Source organism: Primulina tabacum, chromosome 1 (genome assembly GCF_025594145.1).
Source record: "Primulina tabacum isolate GXHZ01 chromosome 1, ASM2559414v2, whole genome shotgun sequence".
Classification (NCBI taxonomy): domain Eukaryota; kingdom Viridiplantae; phylum Streptophyta; class Magnoliopsida; order Lamiales; family Gesneriaceae; genus Primulina; species Primulina tabacum.
Window position 1 is genome coordinate 55,762,620 of NC_134550.1, and position 23,517 is coordinate 55,786,136.

Below are 23,517 nucleotides of genomic sequence, written 5' to 3' on the forward strand. Positions count from 1 at the left end.
AAAATTCGAAATAATAATAATAATAATAATAATAATAATAATAATAATAATAATAATAATAATATTTTAATTTATACACGTGATAACAAAAAAATTCGATTTAAATTTGAAAGTTTGATTGTAGAAAATTAAAAGTATATTTACTAAATCAAATAAACAATTGTTAAAAAAATAAAAAATATACAAAATAAATATTAAATGATGAAAATTTATCATATAAATATACAAAAAATTTTGTTCAAACATACAATATATAAAAATATAGTTAAAATTTTCAACAAAAAAGCGGGTCAACCCGAACCCGAAAAACCCTAACCTGAAACCCGTTTAACTTGGCACTAAACCGAACCCACCCAACCCGAACCCGAAAAACCCCAACCCGAACCTGATTTTTTCGTGTTCGGTCGTGTCAATTTGACGAGTCGTGTTGTATTTTGACACCCCTAACTTTTTGAAAGGAAAATTTTCTTTATGCAGTTACATCACCTGTCCACGTGGCACGCCATATTGCATCCAACTTGCTAGAATTTTTTATTTTTTTTTAAAAAAATTATTAGTTTCATAGGATGGATAATTGTATGCCATTAGTTTATAATAACCACAAATCTGATATAATGTTCAAGTACAGTTGTCATGTAAAAAAATGGCCTTGGTTGTTATAATATTTGATGTTTTGTTTTATTCTAACACGCAAAGTATATTTAATATAATATTACTGATTAGGAGACAAATAAATCTCAGTTGTACAATAGTGACATCTGAAGTTAGAAATCGAGACTTATCAAGAATGGACGAGAAAATTATGAATGTCAGTGTTTTAGATACAAAACATATATACACATTTTTTGGAAAAATTGTAATTTTGATTATTTATATATTATCACATTTCAGTATTAGTCTTGTCGAAATATTACTTTTGTATTTTTCCATTTTTAACAATTTTAGTCATTTTTCACTTGTTGATGTGATACCGAGGCGTTACACATTTTTCCTTGTAATGTCTTGTTGTCGTGATGCTCTAATTTTTTTTTGGAGGTATAGTGATTGCAACAATTAATTAACAAATGGGCAACTGATAACATGTAAGAAAGAGATGAAAAATCAATATTAATAATTGAGTTGGTTCAATGGTTTGATTTAATTACTAAATACACATGTCAAATAATTTAATCTAATATTATACAAGAGAATATAAAGTCAACTTAAAAAGTTTTTTTTTTTTTTTTGCAAGTAGTTCCCTTGTCCAAATTGGCCTTCATAATCCTCGTATCCATCTCATCAATATCAAAAACCCTCAGCCCTGTCGGCATCTTCATAATCCTTGTGTCCACTATCATCAAGGAACCATTAACAAAGGCCATTTTCCTGCACATAATACCGGACTCGGGGGTATCAACAATGAAGGTCTCTTCACCTTGGGCAAATGCAAAATATTATCTCCAAGTTCCACAGCTATACGATCTGCAATATCATGGAGCCCGTGCACAGTGGCTGTGATATATGCAAGTGGCAGATGACCTGCATTCTCCAGAATCTTAACACGCTCCCTGATATCTCCAAGATACAATGCAACATGAAATTGTCTCATCACATCATTCTTGACCTCAGAAATTCTCCTCATTTTGGATAATTTATGCAAATTACCAGTTATCAGGTAATGAAAAGATAGTCTCTCAAAGTTTTTTATCTTCTGGTATGCATATTCAACAATCCCCGTATTTCCTTGACGAAGTGCCTCCGTTCCTAGTCTGTACCAGTGATTTTTTTCATCAACCATTTTCGCTGATTCAAAGGCATTCTCGATATTACCGCTTTCAAGGGCTAAGTTAAAGCGGGTACTTTCATCCTTCACAAAACAAAGAGCGCTCTGCGGGAAGCCCTTTTGCAGCATATAAGCATTTATGGCCTGTCCACATAGTTTCGAGTTTTTCATCATATTTATCGCTAGGTCAAATCTCTTTCCCAGTAAGGACAGCTTGAAAATATACTCAGTTGAATCAATAAAGATATGACAGTTTTCCCCCTCCCGATTCAAGTGAAATATCGAGTTCCCATATATTTTCGTGATATATACTGGAGCATCCAATGTCTTGATAATTCCGCTGTCCCCATTAGGAAGGCAATACTTGATATGTGTCAGTGTTGTATAGAAGAAGATTCCATTCTCATCCCATGCTCCACTCTTGACATGTATGGTCTCGCGAAGAGTGCAGCGGGGCACAAGCTTTGTATCAGCAATAACAATGGAGTGTTTGCTCAATAACGCAACAGAAGCCATATCTGGAGACCAAACCACATACCTAACTACAGGAGCTTGAATATGCCCAACAACATTCCTTTGTTGGAGATCAAATTTGACTACCCTCTCCTCTGCCCTACAGAGTAGATTTCCAGTGCCCGCATAGAATATAGCATCAGTGGCAATTGGAAGAACACTCTTTTTCACCATTCTATTTTCCAGGTTCTTGACCAAGACTTGATTGCCGCACTTCTCAAGCACAGCAAACCTATTTCTGGTAACAAACACTGCTGACCCCCCAACACCTCTTTTCGCCTCTTGAACTGTATTCCCTCCACCATAGCTGTCTTTCCGAATAATATAGAGCTCATATGATCCCCCATCCACATCCGACAAAACCAAAACAGCATTCCCTGTAGGACAGTAAGACAGAGTTCGAGGCCCTTGATTCAAAGTATGCGAACCAGGTCGGAGGATTGGTGTCAGTCGAACATCTTTATGAGTTGAATAGTCAAACACGCGGAGAAATCTATCCTTGACAAAGATCACCGAATCACGGCTAACAGAAAAGGCAGGACGCTCTCTCTCCAACTTAAAAACAATCATGCCACTATCATGACCAGCAGCCAAAAGATTTAGCTCAGGGTGTAATGATAGGATCCGGAACTGGCAAAGCTCCTTACTAAAAGTCTTTGATCAGAGAAATTAAAATTTTCTTCAGGTTTTAATGGATGGCAGCATTCTGCCACCAACACAGATAAAGAGATGAGTTCTGGGAAAAAAAATTCACATCGTCGATGTGCTAAAATGTAGCTGACGATCATCCAAATAAACAACTTAACCAAATTTGATACATAGCATAGCCAAGTCCATCAATCTCTCGCTGCTCTACATGCTTTCTCATTAATTGATAACATGTAAATCGGAAATCCACCTTCCTTTTGGAGCTCCCTATGAAACTTCAGCAAACATATAATTTTGTAAAAACGACGATCCTGAAATGGCACATATCAGAAACCTTAGCACTAGCTTATAGCAAAAAGGCTAGAAAAACGATAATGAAAGGTAGAAGATCTCGAGAGAGGTGTCAACCACTTTTTTATGCTACAGATGAACACAATATCAAGCACTACATGAATGTCTGCACTCTACACTAATATATATTTAAGCATTGGCATGTGTCATTCTAAAAGGTACTTCAAGGCTACAACAATCAAAGAGCAATGGCCCATACCTTTCAAGCTACCAATTTTAATTTGGCAGGCATCTGTATAAACAACGACAGGAAGAGTAGGATGGAAAGAAGCCCACTCAGTCATGGGACGACAGCCTGAAAAATAACCTATGCAAGGATCAACACCCTTGGCGTTGACTGTATGTTGCAGTATGACACTGACATCCCAAACACAGACATAAGAGTCTGAGGATGCTGAAACAAGTAAGCCTTCTTTGGGGTGGAACGATGCACATGTCACTGCAGCACGGTGCCCATTCAACTCATAAAGGCAAGTTCTGGACTGCCAATCCCATATTCTAATTGTCCGATCATCACTTGCACTGACAATCCAGTGATACTCATGATGAAATTGAACTGTTCGGATATAATCAAGATGACCAAGAAGAGTAAACAGACACCTACGTAATCTGTAATTCCACACCTTGATCTTGAAATCGTCACCTGAAAAATCAATATTTTGGTATAAACAAGAATGATGCATCTCAATACAAGTGTAGAATAAACATTAGAAACAGAAGCCGATTAAAAGCAACACACAAACATTTTCAACATTATATTCTATAATCTTGATCGAAAGTGAGTTCAATCACAGATCCCGAAAACCAAATCATCAATGAGATAACAACTTAATAACAAGAAAGATTATCATATACTAACTTAGATAGATCTAAAAACCACAGTAGGAAATAACATAGTGATGCTGATGAAATTTGGACCATCAAACTGTCCACCAAACTTATAAAATGTATCACTCACTCCAAGGTAATTACAATTTTTCCAAACGACGGTTACATCGATAAGGTGACAATATATCTAAATTATATGCAGACCTTTTGCCTCAGATCGAACCAAGCTCCACTCCACCAATCAACATTTCCCAGCAATAATAAAATAGAAAAAGATTAAGCAGACCTTTTATTAATATTTCGTAAAAACCCTCTTATGAGGCAACATAAAATAAAATCATAGACCACCATAGAAAAACCAGGTATCTTTTTTTATATCTCATTAAAATATATCCTCAGATAAGAGAGGAAAAATAAAATACAGGCCAAGATAACTGTGGCACCCAAATTCACCACAAAAAATGCCAAAAACATATATCTATCCCCACAAATCCAATTGGTGAAAAAAAGTGATCTTGCCCACCGCATCAAAATCTCAATACCAAAAAATCAGATCCAGAAGAAATTTAATTACATGAAATCAATCATAAATCTTGTTGGACATATAAATACATAAGAAAATAACAAAAATATAAATAAATAGACCTCCAGATACAAAAAGCAGGTGTGAATCATGAAAATGAACACCACGAACGGGTCCATGATGGTCGTGAAATCGATGAATTAGAGTGGCCGTGTAATAATCCCAGAGTTGGATCACACCGCTGTCGAGACTCGCCAAGATCCATGGCCTCTTCCTGTGAAAACTCAAACCTCTCACACACTCACTCTTCGTCTCCAACTTCGTCCACATTTAGAATTCTACTCCACAAACAACGAACTCCCAATGCAATCAGGAAACTTGAAAGCCCTGACAGAATGTTTGGAGGGAAATTTAGGTAAAAAACACTCCACAGTAACATATTTAAAAAACTTGCACTCACTTTTGAAATGTCTATTTTACCCTTATTTTAAATATTTTCAAATCTTTCTTTTTTCTTTGAACCTAAACATATGTTTTCTTCTTCCTTTGGGGGCTGCTCATTTGTTCTTTTTTTTCGAGTGATATGATAAAAACAAAGTGAGTAATTCGTGTTTTATATCATATTTACTATATTTATGGTATGTTTTCATTGATAAGAAATTACGAAATTAAACATAGTGTGAAATAAGGCAAAAATGACTAAGGCGACCGAATGATGACTGGGAGCGACCGAATGACGATTGAGTTATATAGTAAAAAATAGTGAACAAGTTCATGTTTTACATGATACTTAATATATTATGATATATTTTTATGGATAAGATATTATAAGATGAAAAATAGTGTGAAATAAGCTAAAAAGCGATTGAGGGCGACCAAATGACGATTGAGTGATATGGTAAAAACAAAGTGAGCAAATTCGTATTTTATATCACATTTACTATATTATGGTACGTTTTCATGGATAAGAAATTACGAAATTAAACATAGTGTGAAATAAGGCAAAAATGACTGAGGCGACCGAATGACGAGTGAGTTATATAGTAAAATAATATTGAGCAAGTTCAAGTTTTATATCCTACTTAATATATTATAATATATTTTTTATGGATAAGAGATTATAAAATGAAAAATAATGTGAAAGAAGCTAAAAAGCGATTGAGGGCGACCGAATGACGATTGAGTGATGTCGTAAAAACAAAGTGAGTAAATTCGTGTTTTATATCCTATTTACTATATTATGGTATGTTTTCAAGTATAATAAATTATGAAATTAAACATAGTGTGAAATAAGGCAAAAATGACTGAGGGCGACCGAATGGCGACTGGAAACGACCGAATGACGATTGAGTTATATAGTAAAAAATAGTGAGCAAATTCATGTTTTATATGCTACTTAATATATTATGATATATTTTTATGGATGAGAGATTATAAGATGAAAAATAGTGTGAAATAAGCTAAAAAGCGATTGAGGGCGACCGAATGATGATTGAGTGATATAGTAAAAACAAAGTGAGTAAATTCGTGTTTTATATCTTATTTACTATATTATGGTATGTTTTCATGTATAAGAAATTACGAAATTAAACATATTGTGAAGGCAAAAATGACCGAGGGGCACCGAATGACGACTCAGTTATATAGTAAAAAATAGTGAGCAAGTTCATGTTTTATATGCTACTTAATATATTATGATATATTTTTATAGATAAGAGATTATAAAATGAAAAATAGTGTGAAATAAGGTAAAAACAATATTTTCTATTACATCAAGTGGTTTTATTAGATCACTCATATATCACTCGGTCACTCTTTGTATTATGACATTATTTTTATTTTTTACAATATCACTTCATTATACTATACTAAAATATAGTGAATAGACACCAAACATGAAGTTGCTCGTATTTTCTATTATAAGAATCATATATCACTCAGTCGCTCTTTGAATTATTTTACGCTACTTTTATATTTTATACTCACACGATTATAATATATTATAATATAGTAAATAATCCACGAAACATTAATTTGATCACCTTTTATACATTGAATTGTACAAAATATCTTCGATTCATTCATATTAAATCATTAATGTTCAATTACATTTAAAAAAAACATTCAACCTTCCACTTCCAAAAAACAATATTTTATAGTACATCAAGTGGTTCTATTAGATCACGCATATATCATTCAGTCACTCTCAATTGCTCTTTGTATTATGACATTATTTTTATAGTTTACACTATCACTCCATTGTGCTATACTTAAATAGAGTAAACAGACCCAAAACGTGAAGTTGCTCGTATTTTCTATCATAAGAATCATATATCACTCAGTCGCTCTCAGTCGCTCTTTTAATTATTTTGCGCCGCGTTTATATTTTATACTCACATGATTATAATATACTATAATATAGTAAATAGTCCACAAAACATCAATTCGATTACCTTTTATACATTGAATAATACAAAATATCTTCGATTCATTCATACTAAATCATTAATGTTCAATTATATTTGAAAAAAAACATCCAGCCTTCCACTTCCAAAAAACAGTATTTTCTATTACATCAAGTGGTTCTATTAGATCACTCATATATCACTCAGTCGCTCTTTGTATTATGATATTATTTTTATATTTTACACCATCACTCCATTATACTATACTAAAATAGAGTAAATGAACCTAAAACATGAAATTGCTCGTATTTTCTATTATAAGAATCATATATCACTCAGTCGCTCTCAGTCGCTTTTTGAATTATTTTACGCCACTTTTATATTTTATTCTCACACGATTATAATATACTATAATATAGTAAATAGTCCACAAAACATTAACTTGATCACCTGTATACATTGAATAGTACAAAATATCTTCGATTCATTCATATTAAATCATTAATGTTCAATTACATTTAAAAAAAATACATCCAACCATCAACTTTCAAAAAACAATATTCTTTAGTAAAAATACAAAATAAGCAATAAAGATGTCATAAAAATTAAATTATTTAACATATAATCGTATGACATAACATATCAAAGTGGACGACTGAAAACAGAATTGAGCGACTGAAAACATAATTGAGCGACTGAACCCATAATGTTTGGGCGACCGAACAATTAAAAACGAAATATATGAAAAATTATATTTACAATATATACATTGTAATAAAAATCGGTAGATCGATAAAAAAAATTGAGATGACATTAAAACTTACACCTGATTTAAAATCTTTGACAATGTTGAGAAAAATTGAAACTTTTTTAGGAAAACAAATGACTACAATATTCTCTTGCTTAATGTAGAGGAAGAAAAAAATTGAAGAGAAGACCAATGAGTGATGGATGAAAAAAAGAAGAATCGTTGTGAGAAGGATGAGAAGAATGAAGAGAACAAGAACCCATTTCCTTTAGTTTAAATTGGCCCTTGTTTGGACGAGTTAAAAAAAATGGTTTTGGGTTATATGGAATTAATTTCAATAATTTTTTTTTTAGAGTCTAATATTGATGAGCATCGGATATATACTGCTTGGTTTGGAATATAGGATAACTGAAAAATATATAATAAATTAGTGATGATATTATTAATTAATGCAAAATTGTATAGATATTTAACATGCAAAAAAAAAAAAAACACACACTATTGTAAATCATACAATTAAGGAACAAAACCTTTTTTTCACATACCGTGAAAAACAAAAGTAGTAGTTTTTTTGTTGCTATCACTATATATAACATATAAAAAAATTTAATTCACCTTGAATAAAAATATGTTTTTTTCAAAATAAGCCCTATATGAAATAATATGGGCCTTGACTTTTGTTGATTATAATTTCATGTAATACAATAAAATGAAATTGTCTTTTTTGGAATTTGAAATGAAATCTTTGATCACAAAGAGTCAATGACAATTTTGAAACAATCAATTTATGACCCACATTGCTTACGGTCAAAATATTCTTTCTAAAACATGATTTCTAAGCCTCGTCAAAATCAACCTAGTTTCATTGCATAGTCCAAGAGAATGATCAATCTTCCATGACAACATAACCGAAGTTCTCACCTTCAAGTTTAACTAATGATTTTGTACTTCAGAACAAATAATTGCATTTAAGAATTAAGAGATATGGACATTATGCAATAGATCAACATTTTATCTGAATGACACGTTGTATCAGAACTAAAATACAATCTTCCCTCTGAATGTTTCATAGAAATCATGTATTTATTTACAGACTGAACGATATCTTGAGTTAGGGCCAATATAGCCCTTTGCTGCAAATATGTTGCATAACTGGCAATATTGGCAAATAACGGATACGTGCTCTCAACAATTATTGCAATAAAATCATTGTAATATTTCAACAAAAGTTGATTGGGAATATCAATTGTTGCATAACTATCATTTGCTTATATCCAATTTTTCCATCCCATAAATTAACAATCCAATCCAAAAATTATTTTTTTCGTCACATTTTTTTATCAGAACCCAAATTATGTAGCCACATGTTTTTCGTCAATCTCAAAATTTTGCAATGTCTTCAAAAGTACGATGAATTAATAGTGGCAAGAACAATATTATGTCTACTGTATTTTGGAATAACTGACAATATTATCGAAAATCAATACCGGGAAAAAAAATTTCCTTCCAAAAGGCAGATGAAGGCTTGAAGGATTGACGAATCTCAGTATATCTTTCATTATTTTATTCAAAGCTTCAAAACAAAACGTATGCGTCATTGGAGCCTTTTCTCAAATGATAAAGTTCAGATTTTATTGTAAGTTCCGTAAGAGGACTTCCTTGCTTGATATTGCGTGTTGATTTCTTAGGATTAAATGGAATTGCAAAGTGAGAATGAGATGTTCTTCCGCCAGAAAGGAGATGGGATGATTTTAACTTGCTTGCATGCTTTCACATCGGTACCTGTACAGTAAAGCTGCTCCAATCCTCATCGAATGAATGGGGATCTTTATTGGCTGCATCTGACAATCTTGATCCTGTCGTCTGGTCTCAAATTTCAAGTGATCCATTCTTGAGGTGACTCCTTTAAAGGCATAACCGATTCCTGTATTCTAAGACAATTCTCGTTTCTCTTGTGGATGTTGTATAAACTTTGGTGTCAATTGTACCATCTACGTGCAATGAAGCTTGTATAAATACCTACCAGTCTAGTACAAATCATCCTCATGAAAGCTTGCTATTATGAACGTTGACCATAAAATCTAAGGAACAAAAAATTCAAGATAGAAAGCGAAGTCACCTCCACTTTGATCGGGTTAATTATGATACTGACCCTTTATGTTTAATTTAACGTCAGGAGAATTCTTTACGTAGTGATAGTGAGCTCGAGTTGGTTTTTGTATTGTAAATCCAACAAGAAAATAGAATTTGTTCCCGGGTGTGTGCCTCGTCTCCCCAATGAGCTATGCATGTCAAGCATTAGTTACGTTGCCCAGCTAGCAGATATCTTTGGATTCATATTCTCGTCCCTGATGATTGACATGCGCTTACAAGGTTGTCAATCTCAAAGTGGCACAAAGAATTTGGCTTTTATTATTTTGGTTTTTTGTTGTTTTTAAAGAGAATATAGTTAAGAATCATTACCCAAATTGATCACCAAATATTCTAATTAAGAATCACATTCTCCGATTACTACTTTTTATGTGATTCAAATGAGAATCAAATCAAACAAAAGTGCAATGCCAACACATGTCATAATTCGAATTTGTCATAATAATTGTCAAATCCATGCAATAAGACTACGAATTAAAACCAATTACCCCGATTGAGTTTGATCACAATCAACTCCACATCAACCAAAATTAAATAAACAACCAACTCAACACTACTATTTTCAAAACATGCTACTTCATCCGGCGCCTCCAATCATTCGGTCAAGACACTGCAAACAAAGATCAAGTAATCTACTGTAAACTCACTAACCCTTCGATAATTTTTTTAAAGAAAAGGATTCGCACTTACCGTCTCCCTGTGCGATTCCAAACCGCCGACAACAGCTTCTTGAACAAAAACCTCTCCTATATAAACCAATTAAGATCAATGGAATGAGCATAAAAGAAAGATCAACAGTTAATATTTATAGATAACTTTAATTTAACCAACAAAATTACACACCACGGCCTTCCAAGTCTTCTGCAGCCCGTATGTCAAGAATCCAAATACTAGCTCCGACCATGGCATAGATCCCACACCAGGTGCGGTATCTATCTCATACTCGTAGGCTAGAGCATACGCCATCGATGTGAAATTGACAACAAGCATCTGCAATAGAATACCTATGACCCATTAATATGGACATTTTCTAAAAAAATTGGTAAAGGCGTTCTAATAGGGGCACTGCCAAAGGCTTTACCAAACAGAAAACTAGAAACACGATAGCTCCATGGGAAAAAAAGACCATATTCTTGTAGTAAAACAGACTATATTCTTGTAGTAAAACTTACCGACAGCAGCCAAGACATAGATTCCCCTCCAAAAAAATATGTTGAACCAATAGTCCATAACGTTGTTATCACCATACAACGATGGGAAGATAGCATTCGCAGTGGCCTCCACGTCCACTCGTTAGCACTCCATATGCATACAGAATGCAACGATGCGCCGATTAGAGCGCACACAATAAAACTTCATTAAAATAATATTTTTAGTGACGGGAAAAAAGAAAAAAATCATAATATATGAGTTATTTGTTAGAAATATTATTTTCTAAATAACAATTATATTATATATACTATCTAATTAATTTTGAGTCTAATAAGTGATTTATAAAGTCTACTTAATTATATATTTAAAGTATGGAATTTAATGTGTAGAAATCATATAGTATTAGGATTGATGGGATTCTAATGAAAGGGTGTCATTTAATGTGGTGTTTGGCAAAAGCAAACTCTTAAGTTTTGCCCTTCAATTCGTGATTTATGTAAAGTAGTGTATTTTGAATTAAAATCCTCAGAAAAGGAAACAAAATCAGCCAGATGTGGCTTGTAGGACACTCATATTAGAATTGAAGTTTAGGATGGTAATGGAGGCTAAAACTGGTCCCTTGCTCATCTGTTGTTTTGTTCATAGCAACAACTTGGTCACCCTTCCTGCCATTAATTTTCTTTCTTTAAGATTTAGTCTTCATGTAGAATGCATATGCTGAATCATTGTGTTGTTTTTCGGGTATGAACTGCATATATCCCTCTGATATCTTGCCCTTCACTAGAAGACCCCTATTCTTGGTCATTGTCAGTGAAAATAGCAAGGCATTCAAGGCAAGTATCTTGGAAATTGCGGGTTTTTCTTGACAAATCACTGGTTTATTCAATGTTAGCCTAAACTTGTCTGGTGTATCACCATTGATTGCCTGTTTTTACCTTGTGTTTAAGCATTGTTCCTGTTCATTAAAATATTATAGTATACTTGAATTTTCACAAATTGAGGCATTGTGATATTTTGTTTATCAGTGAGCAAACTAGCTGGAACCTGGTTGTGTTCCTCTATTTCACGCTTTCATTGATTCTATAACCATAATTGGAATTCTTGATGTCAAGGGTTGCATGAACCTGCATTTATGTCACCAGTTCAACAGTTCTGTAATATTACTTGTAAACTTTCGTATATTTACCAATATTTACAAATCACTACAAAAAACCATGTTGACTAGCAATGGAAATTAATATACCGCCCGTTCGTCGCTAGTTTGCGACGGAAATATTCATTTTTGGGACCAAGAATTTGCAATATGCAGGGTATTTGATGTAATCAAGAGCACATAAAAAAAACAAATCAAATTTCTAAGTCAATTTCGAAGCGCTTGATTTTTCATTAAATGTCACTTTATACAATTAATTATATATATCGTAGTGTTGCACTACAGATTAATTTGTTATACTATATGATGATTAATCTACAATAGATTATAATATATTTAATTCAATAAACAAAAAAGAGATTATTATCTTTTTATATTTAGAAATGTTGCATGTTTCCTCCTTAATAAAAATAATATTGGTTCTGAAGTCGCTAACATTAAAACTACGTATGATTTGAAAAACAACCAGAGCTCTCGTATTAATGTACGTATATACATCATTTTATGTAAAAAAAATGAGCATATATAGTCATATTAGATGCGTCACATTTTTACATTCGCTCAAAAACCACTGATTCTCGTCTCGAATGTCAATGTGCTCATCATTTTCTTTTAATTATGAAGGAAAAAAAAAAAAAAAAAGGAAACATCAAACATATATATGACTAAATCAGAGTTTTATCCTATCAAGCACTCTATTGTCATCTTAAATGTAAGTAATTTTAAAAAGTATATAAATTACTTGACCAATTAGTAATTTTAAAAATAATTGCAGAATTTCTGCATCCAAAATTAAAAGTACGTTACCATGTTCTCCTCTCGCCTCATTTATGATACACGAATATCTATATCCATATTATTATACTTATAAATTTTTTTGATCGAATGAGCGAGAAGAGACAATGTTTTATTTTCTTTAAAAGTATGAAAAAATGTGCCATTATTGGCTAAAACTGGAAACATATATATCAGAAGCCACTTCTTGTTGCTTGCAGCTTTAATTTTCTCGTTTAAAAATCCCATCCTTGTTTTTGGGTCAAAGACTATTTGAGAAACCTGAAAAAAGAAGTAGGGCTGAAAATGCATGCAAGTCGATTACTATTTTTAAACTAAACACCAACCCACTCCCCAGGTAGCTAGGCTTCTGACAATATTATAATTAATTAATTACTTAATAATATTTATGATCGTTTTTATGATAATTGCGTTAAAATTTTTATTAAATATTTTCCAACTAACCGGTCTGATAAAGTTTCATAATACATGAATGAGCTATAGATTTTAATTAATGAAATTCGTAAAAATTGATTCATGATCATGGAGTGAATGAGTACAAGACATAATATATCCAATCAACACTCACGTTGATGCTATATTTCGCAGTGTTTTCTGAAAATATTTTTATTTTTAAATAAATGCACAAGTAAATTATTATTTTATATTTCCTCCCAATTATGGGTGAAATCAAGTTCTCATCAATCCCAAAATTTATTCTATAACATATTAAGAAAAGGGTACAAGAAATGTGATCTCAACCACTTAACATATATATTTGAGTTCAAGTTGAATTTAAAACTCTAAACCAACTTTGCTTTTATCATTTACTAAGAAAAGAAAATGTGACAAAGTATGTGGCGCCCTAAAACTTGAGTTGAGAATGACGTCTTAAATTTATATAGTTAAGAGTATGAAATGCCAAAAGTTTTTCTTCCCCAGCTTACCATTAAACATAAGGCGTGAGCACACCACTAATTGGCCATTTTCTCTCAAAAATTTCTGCCCTGCACTAAGCACAAGGCTTGGGCATGCCGCCCTGTACTTTCTTTAACTTCTACGTGATCAGAGACACATCGTGCTATTAAAAATATGTACTACTATTAACGTAAGACGAAAATAAAATATCAACATGACGACAATAACAAGCTTTAAAGTAATGACTCAATCTTAAAACTTTATCGACTAGATTAAATAAAAAACTAAAAGTTCTTGCGAAAATCGTCAAGGTTCGGATAAGTGCTCATCCTCGGCCCCAACCCTTCGCTCCTCGCCAGTTAACACCTCCTCAGTCTTACTCACATGCATCGATTCTAACAAGTATACTTTTACTTTATTTCTATTCAATTGGCTTTACTTATAAACCCTTCTTTATTTTTTTGAACGAACGATGCAAACTGGGAGTAATCGGTTTTGTTATGTCACCCTGTTACTATATATCCACATCGAAAAATTGGAAGAGAAGTTCACGAGTGAGGCTCCTCTGCTTAAAAGCTACACGAGTCTAGCTGGATCTGCTAGACCTATTGATTAGCTATTGCATCATGAAATGTAAATTTTGTGTCGGTGTTGTGTGTTAGAGCATAAAATCTGTATGGTCCTTTTGAGTAAGACAACAGCTATCCCACATGATCCAGTTGAACTTGAAATACTCAAATTTGGATCTGGTCAGATCCACCAAATTAGGCCCTGATTTGTTGATTTCCGTTGGACTCATTTCGGGCTTTATATTGGGCTTTAGAAGAGCCCATCGGGTCCAAACTTTAACATATCCAACGATTGTTTTAGTTTGAAATCTGAACATTTTAAAATATAATATATAGGACAGTCATTATTCCCAACCAAATGATTAGTGGTTAATCATATTGATTTTTAATGCATAATATATACTCTGTTTAATGATGGCAATCATATATAATCAGTAATTAAATTGCGTTCTTAACCAATTGTTTCACAAACTTCAAACCTCACCTTTAACTAACTCAATATTTATCGCCTAAAAAGTACATACTTTATTGAACCAACTCTGTATTATATACATTGTTTAAATCTTAATTATCAAACTTGGGACTTGTTTAAAATCAGCTTGAAAGTTGGTGGAACCAACATCTAATCTGGCCGTTGAAAATATTTAAACTTTAAAGATTCGCTGAATACACTTATAATTACGTACTGATATGTTAGTTCGATGTTTACTCAATATACGTTAAAGAGTAGCAGTTACGAGTTCATTGTCATCGTAAAAAAAAACACTTGTAATTGCTGGATTAATACTAAATATCACTCAATATTATCCATCACATGTCGCATATAAAATTAAAATAATTTTATGACAAAAACTTTTGTGAGACAGTCTCACGGATCGTATTTGTTGAGACGTATCTCTTATTTGGGTCATCCATGAAAAAATATTACTTTTTATGCTAAGAGTATTACTTTTTATTATGAATATGAGTAGGGTTGACCCGTCTCACAGATTAAGATCCGTGAGACGGTCTCACAGTGAGACCTACTATAATTTTATTGTTATAAATTATAAGCGCATTCAATAAGGAAAGGTTTTAGGTAACAAACATGCTAGGTGGGGGAACCACGGATTTAAGCATGAGATTAAGGGAAATTAATGGTTTAATCTACGTCCGTAGATTCGTTTTGATTGGCGGAAAGGTTGTGATTATCGAGAAAAAAAGTTAATTAAAATATTATTATCACTAGACGACAAGTTAACAAAAGCTATTTAAAAAAAATAGAGTGACAGATCACTTGGGTGGGTGAAGACATGTTGCGAATAATCAATCCAGCTTATAACATATATATTGTGCGTGTGTTACGTGTTTATATAATTTTTTTAAAAAAAAAATAGTTTCGACAAATTTTGTGATTAGTCTGTGGAGAATGAGTAATTTTATAATTATTTTGATATGATAGTATCGAATTCATTTATTATAAAATTTGAGCAATATGATAATTATCAAAATTGATATGGATCGTGTAATAATTTAACAATTGTTATGTGGCCAAGATATGGTTGCATATATACGGATAATGAAAGAAGAAGGCAGAGGCTTTTGACGTGATTCGCTACGATGCTGCTAGAGTTTTTTTTTAAGATTCACAAGATCGGTATTAAAGGATTTTGGCATGAAAACTTTGTGTGATTGATTCACATAATCACCGTGTTACTGATTAAAGTTGACAACACTTAAGAACAACACTGCGTAAAGTGTTGGGTGAAGAGTGGTTTCGTTTGGGTTTAAGCAATACGATTTTTTGTTTTATGCATCTAGTATTATTTTGAGTTTTCGTTGCATTTTAATTCATTGGAGTGTCAAAGAATTTGGTTTTGTTATTTTCACAAGTACGTATTTTCACAAGTATTCGTACTTGTGCACAATTTAGATTTGGTGTTTATTTATTAAAAGATTACGTGCGTGTTAAATAATCGATTTTTGATGCATGTTGTGAACTGGTGTTGACAACATCAGAGCAGAATATCAACTCCTGATACACACAATATACTAATTTCATGCACATTTATGACCAGCAGCTCTTTCAGGGTCGATATAGTTCTTTATATAGTGAAAAGAATATTTTTTACATAAAAATAATATTTTTTATGTTTTGATTTGACTAGAAATTCGTCACACAAAGTTAACATGTAAGATCATCTCATAAAAATTTGTGTTAACAAATTAAAAAGACACCATGCCACCAAAGAACAAGTAGAGGGAGTGAGACACGATGAGTTCGATAAATTGAAGCATGCATATATAGTATGTATAAATTTTATGTGAATAAATTTAACTTTTATATCAAATTCACTGTATCTAACACAATAAAATACTAATATTTAAAAATTAAATATATTTTTAGCAACATATATTCATAATATTATAACGAAGTATCAGTATATATTATGATCTTTTTCGGAATATTGACATTATGTCTTTTATCTGTACATTATAATAGTTATTAAATAAACTCGAACGTAATTCTATGAATATGTAATATTTATGTGTATAATTACTTTAGGTAAGACAAGTATGTTTTTTTTAAAAAAAAAATTAAAGAAAACATATTTTCAATTCTCGATTAAAAAAAAAGTAACATTTTTTTATTAAAAAAATAATAATATAGGGTTTGAAATAGAACGATCGATTGATGGCGATGTGTGATCTAGACAAAGATTATATGTGTCAGATATTCTGAAACCAGATCAAATTTTAGATACAATAATGTAAACCATATAATATGATAACGATACATTTTAACGTTACATAATCCTATAGTTGAATTATCTTTATATTCCATATTAATTCATATCCTGAAAATGATTTGGCAAGATTATGAGACGTATGTCTGAAAAATAATCACATATATCCAAAGTTTCTAGTCTCTAGAAGCTGATTTGTTATTTGAAATTATACATTTTAATAAGACTGAAGATTTATTAATGACCAAAATTCCCTTGACTCATAAATGAGAGAATGGAAAGGATTCAAAGTCTTGAAGAGATGGAGTGCCACTCCGACCCCTTACTACAAATGCTGTGGTATTCCTGCATTTTTATGATTTTTTTTTTGAGATTGGTATTTTTAGGTTTTTTATTATTAGTATAATGATCGAAAATTGGATTCTTAGGTATTGTTTTTTAATTAATTGATAAGAGAAGAAGGATAAATTAAAGAAAGAGATCTGGTTTGAATTTTACTGGCAAATGATATTTGAGATAAAATAAGGTGAAATATTTTTATATTTTGGAAATTCAAATTGAAAGGGAAGAACAAACTTGGGAAAATTAATATGGCTTTCTATATTAACAATTTGTCATCCTTAAACACAAAAATAATATTGCGGTCATTATTTTTTGTTTTATGTTGTACGAATTTGTTCACACGTAGGGATGACAACTTTGCTTACGGAATTGGGTCCTGTGGGGAAACATGAAATGAGGACGGAGATTCTCGATTTTTCGGGTTCAGGGATTTTTAAAATCTTCGAAGTAGTTCAGGACAGGTATGAGATTAATATCCACATTCTTGAACCCGTCTCGAAAGTAATATCAATAATAATATTATTAATAATATATAATAATAAGTTTTTGTTTGAGAAAATCCCCGAACTCGTCCTCGTTTTGTCCAATTAATATTTTTGGAACGGTAATGAGAAATTGATCCTCGCGATTTTGGGTCCGGGAATCGAAAAAGCAGAGATCGAGGCGGATATGAGAGTGGAGATAGAATTCAGGGACGAGGACGAGAATGACAAACATGTCCCCGCCTCGACCCATTGTCATCCCTATTCACACACATTTTTTTAAAACACAAAAACTCATATGAGACCATCTCATTGATTAGTTTTGTGAGATACGTCTTTTATTTAGATCATCTAAAAAAATATTATTTTTTATGTTCTATTATAAATATTTGTCTCACCAATAAAAATCCACGTAACTATATCATAAAATATCATTTTTTTAAAAAAAGAAATAAATTGAGTATATCTCACCAAATCAACTGTCCTTGACTACATAGATCGTGGTGCCCGGTAATTGTGGGGTGTCACTTGTCATTTGGACTTTTTTTAAGGTTTTGTGCACCTGAGGCAAAAAGAACACCTACCCACGACTAAAGGGTTTATTATACAAATTATTAATTAATTATGGATAGAATTAAACTTGCCCGAAAAATAATTAAAGTTAAAATTGATTTAATGTACTGATTACTATCGCAAACAAAGTAGCTCACATTTTTTGAATTAAAAATATTATATTAAATTTGAATAAATTACTAGCTACTATAAATTTATTTGACATTTTTTTGTTAGAAAAGTAAATTTTATCTGCATAATTGAAAATGTAAAAATACATCTAAGTAGCCTCAACGTGCGTGCGTTCAGTGTGTGTAAATTTTAGGCAGAGTGTCAGATTTGTGATGTGTTTTTGTGTGTGTAGAAGTGTGTTTGATCAGATGGGGAAGGTAAGATTTGGCAGCATTGCTCGTTGAATAAATCTTTTGAGAGTTGATTGACTTGAGAAGGGAATCGTGTGTATTTTTTGACTTTGTTTTGGGTTCTGTGTTTATCTATTGGACGTGATGAATCTAATATTCGATAATAATAATATTTATTTATATTTTCGACAGTATTGTTATATGATATTTGGAAATGAATCGTTCGGAACATATAAACATTTGATGTTCTCATAAATGTTGTCGATGAATTACAGTTCATTTACAACCAGTTAAAGTCCAATTTTGTCACACAATTTCTCTCCTGAATAAAAAAACTAACATGTGTTTTCATTTATATAGTTAAATGACAAATATTTTTGCAAAAAAAATTAGTATAATCTAATTAGAGAAATAAAACAAAACATTGGCAAGAGTCGACCCACGTAATATTCAACATTCATGCATGTCAGATGATTATCCTCTGTGGTTAAAGTATATTTTTTTGGCATTAATATAGGTAATATATTAGACAACCTCACCGTTCTATCCTTCATAGTCGAAGATTATTTTAAAAACAAATAATATTAGCATATAAATATGGTATAGAATATAGTTCGAGGGTTTATATGAAAGTAACAAATTCAGTAATTTAATTTACACATATATTTAATTTCAAATGTATGCGTTATATATTTAATTTACTACAAAACTCTAAACTTTTGTTCTGGACCATTTGAATATAAAAAAGGTAAAAATTTGTGTGAGACGGTATCACGGATCGTATTTGTGAGATTGATCTCTTATTTGGGTCATCCATGAAAAAATATTACTTTTTATGTTAAGAGTATTACTTCTGTGGGGACCCGAACGCTAATCATCTTCTTAATCGTTATTGTGACTGATTTAATCAATTATAATAAACATGGTCTAATTTTATTTTTTTTAAAGTACATTATCAAAGGCGGAACGTAATGAGATACATCTTAAAATACGTGACAATATTAAAAGTACAAGTCTTGCACTATATACAATCAGTCTAAACTAAGGTTTAACAACTTTAAAACAAGTGTTCAAACCCTATTTCTAGTCCAAGTCCGTAGTCTCCACTCTAATCTCGATCTTTCTTTACCCCTGTGACCCTGAACCTGTCCCACCTGTTGCCATGCACACATAAAAACACGACAACAGCCGGATAACTCCGGTGAGAATAAAATCCCAGTATAAACAATGTATTCATGCAATCATATAAAACATATATAAAAGCATAAACAAACATCAAAACATGTATCTAATCTGACTACATGAATCAATGACTCGTTATCTCATCTCAACTCATTTCTAATCTAGGGATCCCGATCTAATTTAGACTTTGGCATTGCTATATCGAATATCTACAATAGAAGTCGATCTACTTATAAGCTCATCGATATACCACAAGTCTAGAGTCTTAGCGGCTCTGTCCAAGACTTGGCGGTTCTGCCCTAGCTAGGCTGATCTGCCCTAGACTCGAACTCTTGCTCTGCTATAATTCAATAGACTAAACATATCAATCTGATAAATTGCAAATATCAATGCAATGAAATAAAGTATGTGATTTTGGGAAACTCAAGTCGAACCTAACTCGAGTTGTGCAATCCCGAATCAACATTTATTTATATCTTTCGTTCTGTCGCTCTGATACAATCGAAGTCTCGACTCAAAGTCTGTCAATGTTCAATCTGGCAATGACAATATCAATATACTGTATCAATATTCTATTCAAATCAAGACATCTCTGTCTTATCAAATTCTGACGGTACAACAGTACAATCCTGCGATACCGGTAATACCACACCAGTATATACTAATTCCAATAACTGATAATCAACTACCGTACAAATCTGACATCAATTCTAATCAATTCCATTATGAAAATCATTACAATTCCATAATCAGTCCGTTTCTAAATCTGACTTCGATTCTATGATGTCTAACATGTCCAGAACATCATATATGAATTCCATTTAATTCTGGCAATATCATAATTTCAAAACATGTCAAAACGTAGTAAAACTTACGTCCAGTTGTAGCCTACGTTGATAGGAACTCGGTACTGAAGTCGGATTTAAAATCAGACGGACGGATTTTGAACGATTGAAACTTGAAGCGTAAGAAGCTAAGTTTTCTCCCCAATCTTCCGTTGAAATTTCTGAAGGAATACGTATAATATGTATATATATATATATATATACATCTTGCATGCACTGTTACGTGTCTTCCGAAAATTCATCCACAGCCTCTCGCGCATATGCACGTACTGTCTTCGTGCATATGCGCGAGACCTATTGTCTCGGCGCGTAGCATGCACAGCACCTCGCGCATATGCGCGCCCCTACTCAGCGCAGGGGCGCGCATATGCGCGAGGTCATTGTTCATTTTACCCACCTCTCGGGTACCCTCGCGCATATGCGCGGATCGCGCATATGCGCCCGGCTGGGTCGCGCATATGCGCGAAAGTTCATCCTCGCACATACATCTTTTCACCCGTTATCTCAAATCGTGTCCCGATTAATCTTTTTATAATCACATGAAATTATAACTCAATAATCGTTAATTAACAGTAATTAATTTTCGGGCATTACAACTTCTTGTTGTAAATATCGGTAGGATTGATCCGTCTCACAGATAAAGAATCATTAGATCGTCTCACAAGAGACCATCTCTATAAAAAAGATATAATTGTTTTTTTTTTTAAAAAAAAACCTTTGTAAAATGCCCTATTGTCGGGATGGAGAAACTAAAAGTACGTATAAGAATCAATTTTACGTCAAGTTGCCCATCATTTATATAGCAGTGAAATTATAAAATCTGAATTCGAATCTTACATTTATATACAATTAATTTTAAAATCTTATTATATATCTAAAAAAACATGACTGTGTATGCTCGTCTCCTTTCAATTCCGCAACTATTTTTTTAGTGAAGGCCAAAGGTAAAGAGCTTAAAAGGACCCCATCCGCCGCGGAAGAACAACCTCTTTAGATATTTTAGAAAATTAATATATTTTAAAGTGAGTTTATTAAATGGGAAAAAAAATTTAAATACTATTTTTTATTTTTAAAAAATATAAAACTTGCCAATAAATTATTAAATATATCAAATTACTTTAAAAACACTGTATACTTTACATGATGGGAACCACACATGTCAGCATGGAAACAGAAACTTGTGATATTAAAAGTGTGTGTGTGTGTGTATATATAAACTTGTGATATCAACTGTGTCTGTCTAAATTCTATGAATGTGTCGGGAAAAAAGTATCAAGAGCATACAATTTGTTTCCCGAAAATAAATTATTATATACTACCTGGACCTATTTTTATTAATCTATTAATTACTTTTTTGGAAAGTCAAAACAAATAAATCTCTTTTGTAATTAATAATGTGATGCTACTTGTCAAAATTCCTTATCAGAACATATAAATTCTCATATAAACTATACTGAAAAGTTACAATTTTGGGATTGTAAATTTGTCTATTTGAAGTTTTGGTTATCTATGCTATCAATTTCAATTTCAATTATTTGTGGTAATTTTAGTCATTTTTTCAACTGTCAATTTCAATTTCAAATACAAGTGACATGATAACACATTACCGATGAAGAAAGATTAAATTTACCAAAGATTGAAAGATATATGCATGATTAAGTTTGAAATTTGATAATATAGAGTAAAAAAATGGCAAAGAAGCGGACCAAAATTGTAATTTTTCCATATTTTTTTGTTCATATGATAATTAGGCTGTCAATGTACGTATCAAAATCCACACATGTTCCGTTTCTTAATCGATTGAAGAGCATTATATATGTAATAGCTGCATCGACCCAAAATAGACTAAAATAATTTCTTTTTAAAGGAGCAAGATGGGTAATGAAACTTGTTTAACTTAACTCCTCATGGATTCCAAGTTCACTTTTATCGACAAATATAAATTATTATTATTATAAATAAATATTCCCAGACAATTAATTATTCCTTAAGCACATATGCATAATTAAAATATTGAATAAAAGGTTTATTATTTAAATAAAAAGGCAATCTTAAACTAGATTGCTGAGTTTTAACAATTACGCTGTTCAGCTTCCAATATATATTAATTTTATATGTACAATATAATGATCATCGAACCACTTATCTTGTTTTAAAAAATGTTCTTTTTTCAATACGTACCTTTTGAAATAAAAAATTAACTTTTGTTTGTTTTTATTTTATAAACACGAGTCCTAAGTACCAGATGTTATGTGCATACTGCATAAACCTTAAAAAATTATTTAAGGTAATTATTTGAGTAAATTAACCAATGTGTTTAATACAATCACTACTGTATCGATAAGTAATTTTGTTCCACAGCAAATACAACCTCGTTAAACCCGTTTAATTTGCTTTCGTTTACTGTGTAATAATTACGTACTTGTTAACACAGTCTTATGGAGAAAACATATAATAAACTTCATTTTCATCTTTGAATATGCTCTTATTTTATTTATTATTATATTGGTTTACTTTATATTTTGGCACAA

The 23,517-nt window shown here is 31.8% G+C and overlaps 1 protein-coding gene and 1 pseudogene across 1 annotated transcript; both read right to left on the reverse strand.

Moving 5' to 3' along the window:
- Positions 1-1,112: 1,112 nt before the first annotated feature.
- On the reverse strand, positions 1,113-5,020 carry LOC142551878 (coatomer subunit alpha-1-like; annotated as a pseudogene).
- A 3,776-nt stretch (positions 5,021-8,796) lies between these two features.
- LOC142520083 (uncharacterized) lies at positions 8,797-11,320 on the reverse strand. Its single transcript, XM_075623051.1, has 4 exons — positions 11,102-11,320; positions 10,773-10,919; positions 10,620-10,675; positions 8,797-10,539 (listed from the first exon to the last, which is right to left on the reverse strand). The coding sequence occupies exons 1-4, from the start codon at positions 11,195-11,197 to the stop codon at positions 10,524-10,526; spliced, it is 315 nt and encodes a 104-aa protein (XP_075479166.1). The 5' UTR covers positions 11,198-11,320; the 3' UTR covers positions 8,797-10,523.
- Positions 11,321-23,517: the final 12,197 nt, after the last annotated feature.

What these genes read in the sequence shown, in the direction of transcription:
- LOC142520083 (XM_075623051.1), bottom strand. Translation starts at nt 11,197, where the DNA reads ATGCTATCTTCCCATCGTTGTATGGTGATAACAACGTTATGGACTATT. An exon ending in CTATGTCTTGGCTGCTGTCG is followed by an intron (nt 10,920 to 11,101) that starts GTAAGTTTTACT and finishes ATTCTATTGCAG; the next exon opens with ATGCTTGTTGTCAATTTCAC. An exon ending in AGAAGACTTGGAAGGCCGTG is followed by an intron (nt 10,676 to 10,772) that starts GTGTGTAATTTT and finishes TGGTTTATATAG; the next exon opens with GAGAGGTTTTTGTTCAAGAA.